The sequence below is a fragment of the Leptonotus elevatus genome, chromosome 1, assembly GCF_054856555.1.
Source record: "Leptonotus elevatus isolate MCC_2025b chromosome 1, RoL_Lele_1.0, whole genome shotgun sequence".
NCBI lineage: Eukaryota > Metazoa > Chordata > Actinopteri > Syngnathiformes > Syngnathidae > Leptonotus > Leptonotus elevatus.
Genome location: NC_141239.1, coordinates 53,599,838 through 53,613,338, shown reverse-complemented (window position 1 = coordinate 53,613,338; position 13,501 = coordinate 53,599,838). Strand labels below are relative to the sequence as shown.

Here is a 13,501-nt window from a genome sequence, read left to right as displayed (position 1 = left end):
TTTTGAGATGTGCACATTGGACAACATTTAACTTAATATCAGTGGCTTTAATGGACAGAAATTCACATCACACATGCAAATACATCACCAGAGAAGGAGCAACAGTATTTTGACGTGACGCTAAATCATAGATAGATAATAGGTTAATCTCCTGTTCATTATAGATGCACTTAAAATGCATTCCTGGACTTCCCCTGTATGAATCTCTGAAAGGACAGGATCCGGAACATAAGTTCCTTTCAGTGGTGTACTGCAACAAAGGGCATGTGGTGTGATGCTGATGACCTTGGCAATAGTCATCTTGCACTAAGCACTCTAACGCTAGTGTTGGGATTTACAGGAAATAGATGTATCGGACAATGGCACATAATATATACATAATAAGAACCAACAAGGACAGAATGTGTACAGCATGAAAGTGCTGGACCCACCGAGAATGACAAGTGCCACAACAAAACAATAACTGGGATCACATGTACAGGGATTTGAATGGAGACAGAAATGTTACAGCCAATGAGAGACCATCTGTATTTACAAGGCGTCAAAGTCAGCAAATGACAGTGCTGAAAGATTCATCATGGAGGATGAAAATACCCAACAACAACCAATTTCCCATGGAAAATGCCAGACACAACACTGACAGTGGTGTTCTTATTAAAACTCATTCACTCCCAGCCATTTTCACTGAAGCAACCCCCTTCGCTCCCGGCTGTTTTACTGAATTTTGACTGATTTTGCAAGGTCCACAGAATATTGTGTTCTATTGCTATAAAACATGGAACCTATCAAAAGAAAGATTATAGTCTCTTCTTTCATCAGGAAAAAAAGTATATTTCTATCTGTTTCCGTTTTGCAGCAATTCGAATTAGAATATAGCTAAGTTTCATCATTGTTCAGAAATCTGTTTAAAACAGTAGGGAAAGGAGCCTTTTTGCAACATAGCCCTGGTTGATCTCTTATACTCTGCTACCACCTGCTGGCTGTTTTTGTAATAACTACCATTGCTTGAAGCATTCTCTTCAGTTCAGAGGCTGCATTAAAGCCTTCTGTATGCTCTAGCATAAAAATAAAAAAATAAAACATAAATATGTCTTTGGGAGCATGGTAATATTTAAAATAGAACATATTTATAAGTTTTGGGGAGCAAATGAGTTAATTGGAAGCACAATGATAAGAACTTTTTAAATATAGCCAGTGATGTGGTGAGGTAATTTGGCTACTGGCTAGCTATTGGAATGAAAGGTTAGTCTCAACGCCCTTTGGATCTAACGTTACGAAAACCAGCAGAACCATCAGTATTAATACAAATTAGATATATGTGGGTGTCGTTTTTTTAATGCACCACTAGTATTTGTATACTTTCATACTGAGCTGTTCCCAACTCCAACTCGTTCATGTACACAGTAAATTTTACATTAAAAAAGACTATATTCAGTCCCACTCTAAACAGAGTAAACTTTTACACTTGGAAGAGAATAAAATACTAAAAACACTCAAAGATTGAGGAACGATCCCACAACCACTCTACCACTTGAGCTAGGCTAGACTTATTACTAGTAAACATAAACATATTGCTGGTGTGTCTCAAAGGAGACCAAAAATGGAGTAGTGGGACAGTGGTTAGGTTAGCTGTCTCCCAACCTGAAGGTTCCGTGATTGTTCCTCAATTGTTGAGTTTTTTGTTGTTATTGTGGATATTTTACTCTCTTTCGAGTATAAAGTTTACTCTGTTTAGACTGGAGGCCAAATATATTATTTTTTAGAGTAAAATTTACTCTACAAAACTTACTGTATAGCTAAACAAGGAAACCACATCTCAGTATGTAGCAGTGCAGTTCTTTACCACTAAAAACTACAACCATACTAATATACAGAATTGCTTATTTAAACTCCTGCGATTGGCTGCCAACCAGTTCAGGGTGTACCCCGCCTACTCCCCGAAGCCAGCTGGGATAGGCTCCAGCGCCTCCCGCGACTCTTGTGAGGGCTAGCAGTTAAGAAAATGGATGGATGGAGGGCTTATTTAAACTCTCTAACAGTGTGATTATGTATTCCCTTTGCAAGAAGCCTAACCTGGATGCACATGCCTCTTGGCATCTTCAATTTATTGTACAAGTGTGCCTGTAAGGACCTTTCTTGGAAAATGCACTTAGCCAAATTATACATTTTAGTAGCCACTTGAATAATTAATACAATATTTATAACTTACAGTATTATCGCCATCCACCCACCTATTCATTTTGTATTCCAATTGAGCTCTTTATGTTCATCATTATGCTTCCAATTAACTAATTTGCTCCTAAAAACTTATAAATATGTTCTATTTTAAATATGACCATGCTCCCAAAAACGTATTTATATGTTGTTTATGGGGGGGTTTTTTTATGCTAGAGCATACAGAAAGCTTTGATGCAGCCTCTGAACTGAAGAGAATGCTTCAAGCAATGGTAGTTATTACAAAGACAGCCAGCAGGTGATAGCAGAGTTTCAGAAATCAACCGGGGCTCTGTTTCAAAAAGGCTCTTTTCCCCACTGTTTTAAACAGATTTGTGAACAATGATGAAACTTAGCTATATTCTAATGCTTATTGCTGCAAAACAGAAACAGATAGAAATATACTTTTTTTGTTAACTGGAGCCTATTCAAAATGACTCTGTGATAGACTGGTGGCCATAACTCAATAATATATAGCTGACATCCGGCCAAAACCTTGGTCAATTTCATATTTTTTTCAAAAATCATTACAACTGTTCAGCCATCATGTGGGTATTTCATGGAAAGTTGTAGCTTTGAAGATGCAAGCCTGGCACCAGTATGTTAAATAGTGTAATTATTTGAAGCATTTATAAAAAATAAAAAAACCTAATTAAAACGAACTGAATTTAACAAACTAAGTCAAATGAAATTAAAAAAATACTTATAAATCCACAACTATTATAAAGCTGGTGCCTTCAAAATGAATGCCATTAATTATCAATAATAACTGGAGCTTGTCATTAATAAATATTTTTAGAGCAGATTATCTTCTTATTCCATTGATTAGCCAACTTGGGTAAATTCCCCCATACCCAATTACAAGGCAAAACATTTTGTCAACCAAGTTTTGTGGTTGACTTACTGGTCTGGAATCACAGACCTTATCAATATAATTGCATAATAGTAATTTTTAAAAATGTGACTAAGATAGCCCTACATTTGTAATACTGTATATAAATTATTAATGTTGGTGTGCTGCTAATTTCTTTATAATCAAAATAATGCTAATTTTCCTCTTTTTTTCCTCAATGGCAGATAAGTTCCATTTAATACTGTAATCATCTTTATTGCATTTAGCACTCCTACTCCTGCACCACTCACAGCTAATGTTCATGGACGCCGCATTTTTCCACAGAAAGCTCACCAAAGAATGTGACGGAGGACCGACGGTTGTCATGGCGACCGCTAACGTGAAGCAGCCAAGCTAAGGGCAGCTAACCGACTTTAGCAAAGCTCCAGGCCGAGCTTCATTCCGACACACGGGCTGCATTGGCGTGGAAAGAAAATCGACTCATGAATCATTTATTGGCGGTAGAAATAAGTTGGGGTGGGTGCGAGTGTAGTTCAGTGTTGAACGGTGTAAACATAAAACGACGGCGTTAGCTTCCATGCTAGATAATTAGCTCGTTCGCTAACGGAACTTGACTTCCTTTAGACGCACTCATGCAGCCATTGTCACACACGCGATCATGTGTGTGAGCGCAGGCAGCCAAATAGTAAGACATGGAGGACAAGTTCCCTTCTCCGGCGGCTAACGCAACTTGCGGAAGGCTTCGCATCTAATTAGCTGACGTTTAATCCGGCGACAGTGAGGGCACGTTCGTCAGTCACGTGACATTATTGTAAAGCACTGTTTACTAATAAGGGACATGGCACGTTTAATGTTAGAAGCCCGAGGGTGTTTTGTCATTTCAAAATGATGCTGTACGTCAAATTTAATGATGTGCGTGAATGCACATCAATTCCCAAGCCGCTCGCACTTGTCTGTTGAATATGTGCAAATAGTTGTCCAGTCCAGACTGTAGAGCAGCAATGAAGCGTGCCCGCGGAGCCGCAAGTGTCTCCTCTCCTGTCACGCGTTTGTGTTGTCTTAAGGCAGACAAAGCTGCAGTGGTGATGGATATTGGAAAACAATGCAGCCCGCGTGTGGAGCCACATGTCATCTGTCATTCTTCCACGCGTCCACATTTCAATGCTGAAATGAAGCACCCCCTTTTTCATTGCCCATACTGTCACTATTAACCTTCCATCGCATTCCTTACATTTTAGAGACGCCCCCCTCCCGCCCTCCTCTCCTCCCTCCCCCCAGGTTGATGACAATACGACTGACTGTACCTGAGTGGCGAGCGCCGTGCATTGAGCCCGCCTGGCTGAATGCAGAGGTCCGCGTAAACGAGCCCTGTCTGCCCCCCTCGCTTACCTTGCTTTGGCCGATCTGTCGTAACTCCATCCCGTCCCAGATCCAAGATCTCCGAAGCCAGCTGGATAATTCCTCTCCATGAAAAAGAAAAAAAGGGGCTGCCTGGATGAAGATGGGCAGCAGATAGTGCGGGTGGGGTGGGGGGGAGGGGAGAGAGAGAGAGAGGGGAGGAATGTCCTCTCTTCTTTCTTCGCTGCGCTCGCTTCTGTTTATTTCTCTGCTTGACGAGCCTGTAGACTGGGAGGAATGGAGGGAGGAGGAGGAGAAGGAGCGAGTGAAGGCGGAGGAGGGGTGGGGGTGGGGGGGTCACAGCAGCCAGGAGCACCTCCTCCCCATATATTTCACTGTCTATTGTCTCCCGCTCACAGCTCCACGTTCCCCAGCAGCTCCAGTACGCAAGCCCACTCCATACCAAAGCTATTTTGGCCCCTTTTCTTCACAAGACGCCATTTTTAAGACGATACTTCTCTTCTGTCCCCCTCCTCCAGTCCTCCTCTCACACGCACACAATTTGTCACGCACGACAGCGCTCTAGTAGTGTGGAGGCCTTTGGAGAAGAAATTGGCTGTGGTGTACGAGCTCCGCTTTTTTTATGGTCACTCGTCTGCCGTTTTAACGACAAACACATGCTGGAACGTGTAAAAGAATTGCGCGTTGACATCTTCCCGCCGACACATGCACGCGAGTGTACTTGTCTGTACTAGCCAGACAAGTTGGCTTCAATGTACATCCTTCTCGAAAATTGATTTATTGTGATTCAACCACATCATACACACAAATTGGACGTACAGAGCAGTGTGGAAGGGAAAAAATACAGCCCCACCCTCACCTGCACCCAATTAAGAGCATCACATCTGTACAGTGTACGTCATCAAAAGTGTCCGTTCTGAGCTTGGCTCTCAACTCCGCCCATAAATACGTTATACAACATGCAATATTTAAACTTGACTCAAACCATCATCGAGCGCCAGCATCAACCACTTTGAAGCAGCTCTAGCTGGCTGGATGACTGGATGGCTCAGACAGAGCTCACTCGTTGTCTCCTGGGTCTGCAGGCTCAGATGGCGCCCCCCTGTGGTCGAAGAAGAGGAAAGTTTAAAGATGGATGGATGGATGGATGGCTAGATGGATGGATGGATAGATCACTGATCTGTATATATTACTGGATAGCACACACACGCCCGTGCAATCCGTTGAAGCCACAGGGCGGCCATCTTACTCCTTCTATCTCACGAGCAGGCTACTGTATAAACTAAATATTAGACTTATAAGTTGTAAAATCTGAAAGTCTGAAGTCCTCTTGTTTATGTTTAAGCTACATTTAAAACATCATAAATCATGCTGTGTCTACTAACTACTGTCTCAAATGTTATCCAATTTCGACACTGTTAATGTATAGAATCGTATGCTGAGAAACGTTTCTTGGGAGGACAAATATGACGGTCTCGCGGCTTCAAAAGTCTTGGCCTATCGGCTAGCCAGTAACATATACAGATCAATGAGAGAGAGAGAGAGAGAGAGAGAGAGAGAGAGAGAGGGAGGGAGGGAGGGAGGGAGGGAGGGAGGGAGGGAGGGAAGGAAGGAAGGAGGGAGTTTGGCAGATAGATAGATAGATAGATAATTTGCTCATGTTGCAACAAAGGTTGTATCCACAACACAATAGCATGTGACTGAATTTTTATTCTCATCTCATGCTGCTGGACAGTGAAGGTGCGAGTGCCTGGCTATAGATGTCCACAATGGATGACATATTTTCTGTGCTCTAACACTGACCGTGAACACTCATTCTTAATGTCCATACAGCTGACTTAACAACATGGCTAGCCATTAGCCTGAATTGATGTTGTAGGATGATGCTGCCACCATAAAATAGTGATTTGGTCAGCAGGCTGCCTGCTCTGTTCTGCGCCTGCCAGATGTTGGCTGAGAATACAGTTTGACGTTCTGCCAAGTGAATACAGTCTGAGGATGCCCTCGATTGATGTTGTACAGGTGTAGCTTCAAGTGGATATGGCTACAAAACTAATGCACAAACACTGGTGCGGTGTGGATAAAAGGCTTTTTCTCACACTGGCAACAGGGTTTTCAAAATAAGGCTGCACTGTGTGGGTGGAGGAAGAATACTTGTTGAATGGCCAAAATAATCTATTAATTCCATGCTGTGAAACGTCTCCACAGAATAAGGAGCTAGACAGATCTTCTTTTTTTTTTCAGGGCTACCATCGACTCCCCTTGATAGGGCCTTCAATCAATTGCATGCGTACAAATTTGGAAGATATACAAGACCTTTTCTATTACAGCAAAAATATGTAGTGCTTCTACCTTAAAATAGCAGCTTCAAATCATTTTGGTAGTACACTGGCTTGTGTATAGAGAGAGGCATCTATGGCATTGCTATGGCAACCCTGCTTCACCTACTTCTGCAGTCTACAGTAAAACATTTTGACCCAAACTATAGTCACCTCTTGTGTCGTGTTAGTATTTTCAGTGGGATTAATGATGCTGTTCAGAGTTGAATGTATTACCTGGGAAGTAGTGATGTTTAAAATACATAAGAAAAATATATAGATGTTGTAGGGTGCTTTTACATATATATATACATATACAGTGCACATAATTGCAGATCAGTGAAAAGTTTGGTATTCTAATACAGAATGTATTTTGACCGCACCCACCGTTCTACCCCTGCTGTTTTTATTTGTAAATAAAATATGTTGAATTTGAGAAAAATCTATCTGATCTGATTTTAGAACAATTTAATTGTGTAAATGTAAATTGTACATTGACCATGTTGTGGCGAAAGCATTGACTTACCCTGAATAAGGTGGCGGCGGGGCATCATGTATCCCACTGCGGTTGAGAGCTTCGCTGTAACTGGGTAGACCCGGGGCGGTTGCTAGGGGCACCATCTCTGGGGCTGGACGCCCATCTTGCACCATTCTACAGACAGACACAGCAAATCAGTGAAGATTCAACATGACACTTTATATAAAAGGTTCGAAGCATATGGAGGACTAAAACTGAAAATTAAAAAAATAAAGAAATGACTAAATAAATAAATACATTTTAAAAAGTGTAAATATAATATAGGATAAAATGACATTCAAAAAAATACCTAAATAAATATATAATCAGAATTAAATATCAATCAATAAATAAAAACACTCTGCTCTCACATTTATTTATTTCATGTTGCTGACTCTCTGTCACTCGAAATGTGCTCCACTGTTGCAATATATGTGTATGTATATATATATATATATATATATATATATATATATATATATATATATATATATATATATATATATATATATATAATTGTATAATTGTATCATATATAATTGTTTTTATTTCCATTTATTTTAATTTTATATTTATTTATTGTAATACATTTTTTAAATTATATTTGTGATATCCGTTTTTATTTTCACTTTTATTTATTTATTTAGTCATTTATTTCTCTTAAATTTTGGCTATTTTTGTCCTCCATATAAGTATGACTGCCTATGTAAATTCATCTGTCTTTTACTTTTTTTAGTGTGCCAAAGCCATGACTAGCTTTTTTTTTTCAATCTAATTTTTCACCAGAACAATATATAATTACAAGAAATGTTTATTACAATTATTGTAAAGGGAACTCATATATAATTGCCATGGTAATGTGTGGATGTTTTACCATTTTTTGCCCAGTTTGTATATTCTGGTTGTCATCATCATTTAAAATAAACGAATTATGAATTGGCATTATTGCGTTTGAAACATGTCAGCCACCTGCAAGGCGCGGTATATAGTTAGGGATTACTAGACCTACAATTATGCAAAAAAAATAAAAACATTAAAAAAAATAGTACGTTGATGTAAATAGAACATATTTTTTCGCATAATATTGGAATTAATAGAGGGTTTTTTAAATGAATGAACATTGAAAAACTGAAGTTTTTTTTATTTGCAAAACACTCAATAATGAACTAAATAAGAGTGAAACCATATAATAATCCTGTTCCAGAAGATGTAACTAAAAACTAAACATAATTTTTTTCCCCGGGGCGTGTATTTTACTGGAGCCCTCTGCCTGACGGTCTGACACAGGTGAGATCCTTTTCATATCTAATTTATTATTGGATTGTTATTGTGTTATTGTGGATTCTATAGGACTTTGTAACTTAATTTGAAAAGTGCTAAATAAACAGTCACTATTATTATATTTACAGTGACACAGAATTAATAATAGTTTAATTGTGTAATCAATGTGGAAAATTCAGTTCCTCTCCTCCCATAATCTTATCATTTAGTTTTTGGAGTAAGTTTCATAATGCGTGTCTTTTTGTTCTCATCATATCCCTCTGTCTTTTTCCCCCCTGCTTTGTGGGGCAGTAGAACCCTCTATCCCAAGTTGCCATGGTGACAGCACTGTACAAGTGAGTGATATATGATAATTTTACTTTGGGCTTGTGGGAATTTTGCCTAGCAACAAGTGGCACACAAACGTTAGATGATGGGGAAAAAAAGCAATTTGAGCAATTGTCAGCAGGTAAAGGTTGCTTCTCCACCATTTTGTTCCATATGAAACCCAATTGCGTGCATGCTGTAAACTTACTGCACGGGTCTCCTTCCACCCTTGTTCTTGGCCTTGTAGAAGTAGAAGCCCAGCACAGTGGCAATGACAGCGCACACTAGTAATGCCAGGATCCCTGCCACCAGGCCTGACACGTCCACTCTGGGTGCTTGTCCTTCAAAGACATGACAGCAACATGACAACTGCTGCAAGTGTTCAGTGTGTACGTCTTATAATACAGTGGATTTGACAAGTACAATTTGTGTAAAATGAAAATACAAAAATACAAATAAATGTGAATGATAACTAAAATACATTTACAAGTAATATAAAGTATTACCGTGGCTTTCAACATAGTTGTTCCAAAATACTTCCTATACATTGAAATAAAAGAAAAGTGAATCAGAGACCAAAAGGTGACACACATATATTAAGCTCATAATGTATTCTGACAGATCATTTACATATATATATATACTTATACTCTCACTTAAAAACAGGAATTGAATAAGGACTTTTACTTTTAAGTCAAATTTTCACAATTAGCCGTACTTATAGGTAAGTAAAGAAAGTGAGTACTTTTGTATTACACACGTTAACCCCTAAGGTGTTATTACCGTCTGAATGTCATCCTCAAACACTTCCCTGGCCTCTTCATAAGTGCATATCTCCTCCCGACATTCTCGTTCAAGGTTGTCAGGCACCACTAGTTCAAAGTCCCAGCTGTTATAAAGCAGCGTGCGAGACAGGAAGGCATTGGCTGACTCTTCATCCACTAACAGCGAATTCCCTGCAAGACACAGACAGGGTGGAGAGAAATTTGAGTGCAAAAATGTCTCTATGGAACCATTTTGGAGTCATAAGAAGAGCAATTCATTTATAAATGTACACAATATGTATCTACAGACAAAGCTCGTTGTTCATGTCATTATGTCATGTCTGAATGCAGTCCATCCATCCATTTTCTACAGCGCTTGCATCATTAGGGTCACGGGTGAGCTGGAACTAATTCATCGTACAAAAAAATTATTAAAACTACATTGACTAAGTATTCATGCCCCTTCAACTTTAGTCCAGTTTCAATCATGCTTGTTAGTTTTTAATCACAGTTAGTCAACTCCATCCTATTTTTATGTAGTCCATTTTAGCATTTAGCATTTTAGTCTTTATTTTAGTCCAAGAAAACAATTTAATTTGTCTAGTTTTAGTCAACAAAAACTGTCAACGTTTAAGTCTAGTTTTAGTCAGGACAATTATTTTACCCCTATTTTCATTTATTTTTTGTCCGCAGATCATGTTGAACATTTTGGATCTAAAACAATTTCACATAAAATTTTCTATCATCTTTTTGATAAAATAACAACTTGACACTCAATTTTACAGTATGTCAACAAGTGGCTACTATGGCTCCATGCTATGAGCTGGTAAATTAGCCAGCATTAGTTAGCGGACGGATTAACATTATTGTTCGAACGTTATAGATGTTGGATTAATGTTACGTTATAACTATAATTTACTTCTTCTTTTTTACCTTTCACCGTGAATCCACCTCCTGTCTGTCCCATATGTTTGTTTATGTTGCACTTCCTAGCTGCAGGTTTGAAAGGGAGTGTGTCACATGACAGTGTCACAGAAGACCAAGGAGGAGCGGTAAACAAGTTTGGTTAAGTAGAAGCACCTGTGCCTAAAGCGAAACTGTGGCAGGGTTTTTACTTTCTGAACCTGGATTTGGCAGATCAGTGATAACATTGTAGAGAAGTTTCAAGTATGGTTTACTTCGAACATCCCAATGGGGTATTGTTCAATCCCTTATCTGAAAATAGAAGAAGTAAGCAAACCAACCAAGACGCACTGTCCACCTAACCTGACAAATCGAGCGTGACCACACTCAAGGAGCGATTACATAATTTTCTCAATTACACGCATTCCAGTACTTACTACAAGAATAGATGCTTTTCTGAGACTGCCATTCAATCTTCTTTGTAGAGTCTGAATGTCAGTTTGTGTTCATGAGGTTATACATGCATTTGTAATGGTCTGGCGAAATGAGTATGAACACTGATAGTAGAGGCTGAGGTCAATGTATTACTTGATGTTGGTATTTTTCTATGAATCACAATCTACATAGTTTTTTTGGTTGCTGAAACCTTGTCAGCGTGTCTTGTCCTTGCTTATAGGTTAGAACAATGCTACACTTCTTTTTCATCTGTGCGACACATGCTACTCAGTCATGCGTCATAGAAAACACTCTTTCTCTTGCAGTCCTTTTTATACCTGTATGCGAATAATAAGAAGAGGTGTGGTTTACCTTTAGCGTGTCGGTAGGTGAGTGAGCAGTAAGCTAGCTGCAGAAAGACCAGCACAGGAATCCACACCATTGAGGCTGCCATTGAAACAAAAACTACATGGACCCTGACAAGGAAATGTCACCGTGAAACTCAAGCCAACATGTCTGACATGTCCAACATATCTGCTCACCTGGCTGCAGGTGTCCTCCAAAGATCGCGGCAGTGTGTGTTCTTAACTCCTCACAAAATCATGGGAAGCGCCTTTCGGAAATTATAGTTTGAAACCTGAAGACCTAGTGCAACACACAAAGTGTCATCCTGCCAAAGCAAGCTCATGTCCCAAAACCTGTTTGACGACATACCAGCCGGAGGGAGGGACCTCTTCAAACCTGTCTGTCTCACTGACTTTTTACCTCACAAGCACACACCAAGTATGGTACCACCATGGAAATTGTTGATTCATTTTGTGCTTAAAGTCCCTGTAAAGTCAAACTAAATACAGCATGTCTTCTAAATTTGACAAACCGCAGAGAATAATTCTTTCTACATGCTGGCTGTCACATCACCCTTATTTTCCAATGGCCATGGATGGGGAATATCTTGTTTCTCTGAACCTTCTGCATCATCATTACTAATGTTTTATGTTCCGCCTTGCACTGTAAGTCTCCAATGTCAATCAAGATCTCGACCTCGGTTGAGTTTACCATTCTCCATTTATGACTTTCTTACGTTGTGTCATCAGCCGCAGAGGCTGAAAAAACTAAGAAGTCAATTTTGAAGTAGAAAGCACAGACAGGTTTTCAAGTTCTGTAGGAGTACAAGGAAAAAGTAATCAGAAAAATACTCGCGATGATCTATGTCACTAATCTGTAGATAACTGGATAGCTGATAGGACAAGACTTTTTAAGCCGCGAGGCCGCCATATTACCAATCCCAAGAAACGTTTCCCAGCATACAATTTTATACATTTCCAGTATCGGAATTGGATAACATTTGAGACAGTACTTAGTAGAAACAGCGTGATTTATGATGTTATAAATGTAGCTTAAACATAAACAAGAGGATTTCAGACTTTCAGATTGTACTACTTATATGTCTAATATAGAGTTTATACAGTAGTCTGCTCGTGAGATAGGATTGCACGGGTGTGTATGTGCTATCTAGTAATATATACAGATCAATGATCTATCCATCCATCCATCTATCTTTCTCTCTCTCTCTCTCTCTGTTTTAAATTTGTTAAACATAAACAAGAGGACTTCAGTCATTTTACAACTTGCCTTAAATACATGTATAAATTATATGCTTAGTGATGTTTACAGGAGGAAACTTGTATATTTTTCATTAAAGAATTATAACTGTAATTCAACAAAAGATGTTGCTTCCAAATCTAATATTGGGGTCTAAGAAACAAAGCAATAAAAGAAAAAGGGGGCTTCAAAGCAGCTCATACCGTTAACAAGTAGTTAAAAAAAATTTTTTTAATAATGACCACCATGCCCTATATACTAAGAGCCTACGAGCTCTATTTGTCTAATCTGTACTAATACGTATAGTATATACTAGGGGTGGGAATCTTTCAATGTCTCACGATTTGATTCCGATTTTTGGTTCTGCGATTCGATTCAGAATCGATTTTCAATTAAGGACGATTTTTGTTTTTTTATTTTGATTGACAATGATTTTTGCTTCAATCTATAGATGTGCAAGGAGTTATGAGTAATGATCTACTCCAGTCTGACTCGCTAATGCTAATTAGCGCGCTACTTGCGGCACTTTTATCACTCAAAAGAACTGCTTCACGCTGAAAGAAAAAACTTTTATTGGAATAACTTGATCGTGACTTTTTCCTTCTCCTCTCTAATGTGGCTACAACTTAACAGTGTAACCAGTGGAACCACACTGCCCCTGAGTGGCCAAACCGGGTACAACATGAACAGCACTCCAAATAAAGGCAGACACAGACAAAGGCAAGACACTATAAAATAATTTAAATAAAATAGATTTTGGGACATTTAAAATAGATTCTGAATTGTACTAAATGAGAAACGCGATTCTTATGCGAATTGATTTTTTGGCACACCACAAGTATATACAGTAGTCTGCTTGCGAGATGGGAGTGGTAAGATGGCCCGCCCTGTGGCTTCAACGGCTTGCACGGGCGTGTATGGGCTATCAGCTATTCAGTAATATTTACAG

The 13,501-nt window shown here is 39.0% G+C and overlaps 2 protein-coding genes across 2 annotated transcripts in view; both read right to left on the bottom strand.

The window, feature by feature from the left end:
• Window positions 1–4,658, bottom strand: part of prr12b (proline rich 12b) — a 28,201-nt gene extending 23,543 nt beyond the window's left edge. Inside the window, exon 1 of the mRNA XM_086069930.1 lies at window positions 4,457–4,658. Within this exon, the coding sequence (XP_085926056.1) occupies window positions 4,457–4,536 (80 nt within the window). The 5' untranslated portion in view covers window positions 4,537–4,658. The remainder of the gene's footprint in view (window positions 1–4,456) is intronic.
• A 523-nt stretch (window positions 4,659–5,181) lies between these two features.
• prrg2 (proline rich Gla (G-carboxyglutamic acid) 2) lies at window positions 5,182–11,644 on the bottom strand. The gene is made up of 7 exons (XM_086083061.1): window positions 11,493–11,644; window positions 11,323–11,426; window positions 9,632–9,804; window positions 9,355–9,388; window positions 9,057–9,189; window positions 7,271–7,396; window positions 5,182–5,528 (listed from the first exon to the last, which is right to left on the bottom strand). The coding sequence occupies exons 2-7, from the start codon at window positions 11,402–11,404 to the stop codon at window positions 5,486–5,488; spliced, it is 591 nt and encodes a 196-aa protein (XP_085939187.1). The 5' UTR covers window positions 11,405–11,426; window positions 11,493–11,644; the 3' UTR covers window positions 5,182–5,485.
• Between the last annotated feature and the right edge of the window lie 1,857 nt (window positions 11,645–13,501).

Bases quoted from the DNA above. Each gene is read 5' to 3' on its own strand.
- prrg2 (XM_086083061.1), bottom strand. From the start codon at position 11,404: ATGGCAGCCTCAATGGTGTGGATTCCTGTGCTGGTCTTTCTGCAGCTA. The intron at 9,190-9,354 runs GTAATACTTTAT...ATGTCTTTGAAG, and splicing joins CAACTATGTTGAAAGCCACG to GACAAGCACCCAGAGTGGAC. The intron at 7,397-9,056 runs GTAAGTTTACAG...GTCTGTCTGTAG, and splicing joins GGTGGAAGGAGACCCGTGCA to AATGGTGCAAGATGGGCGTC.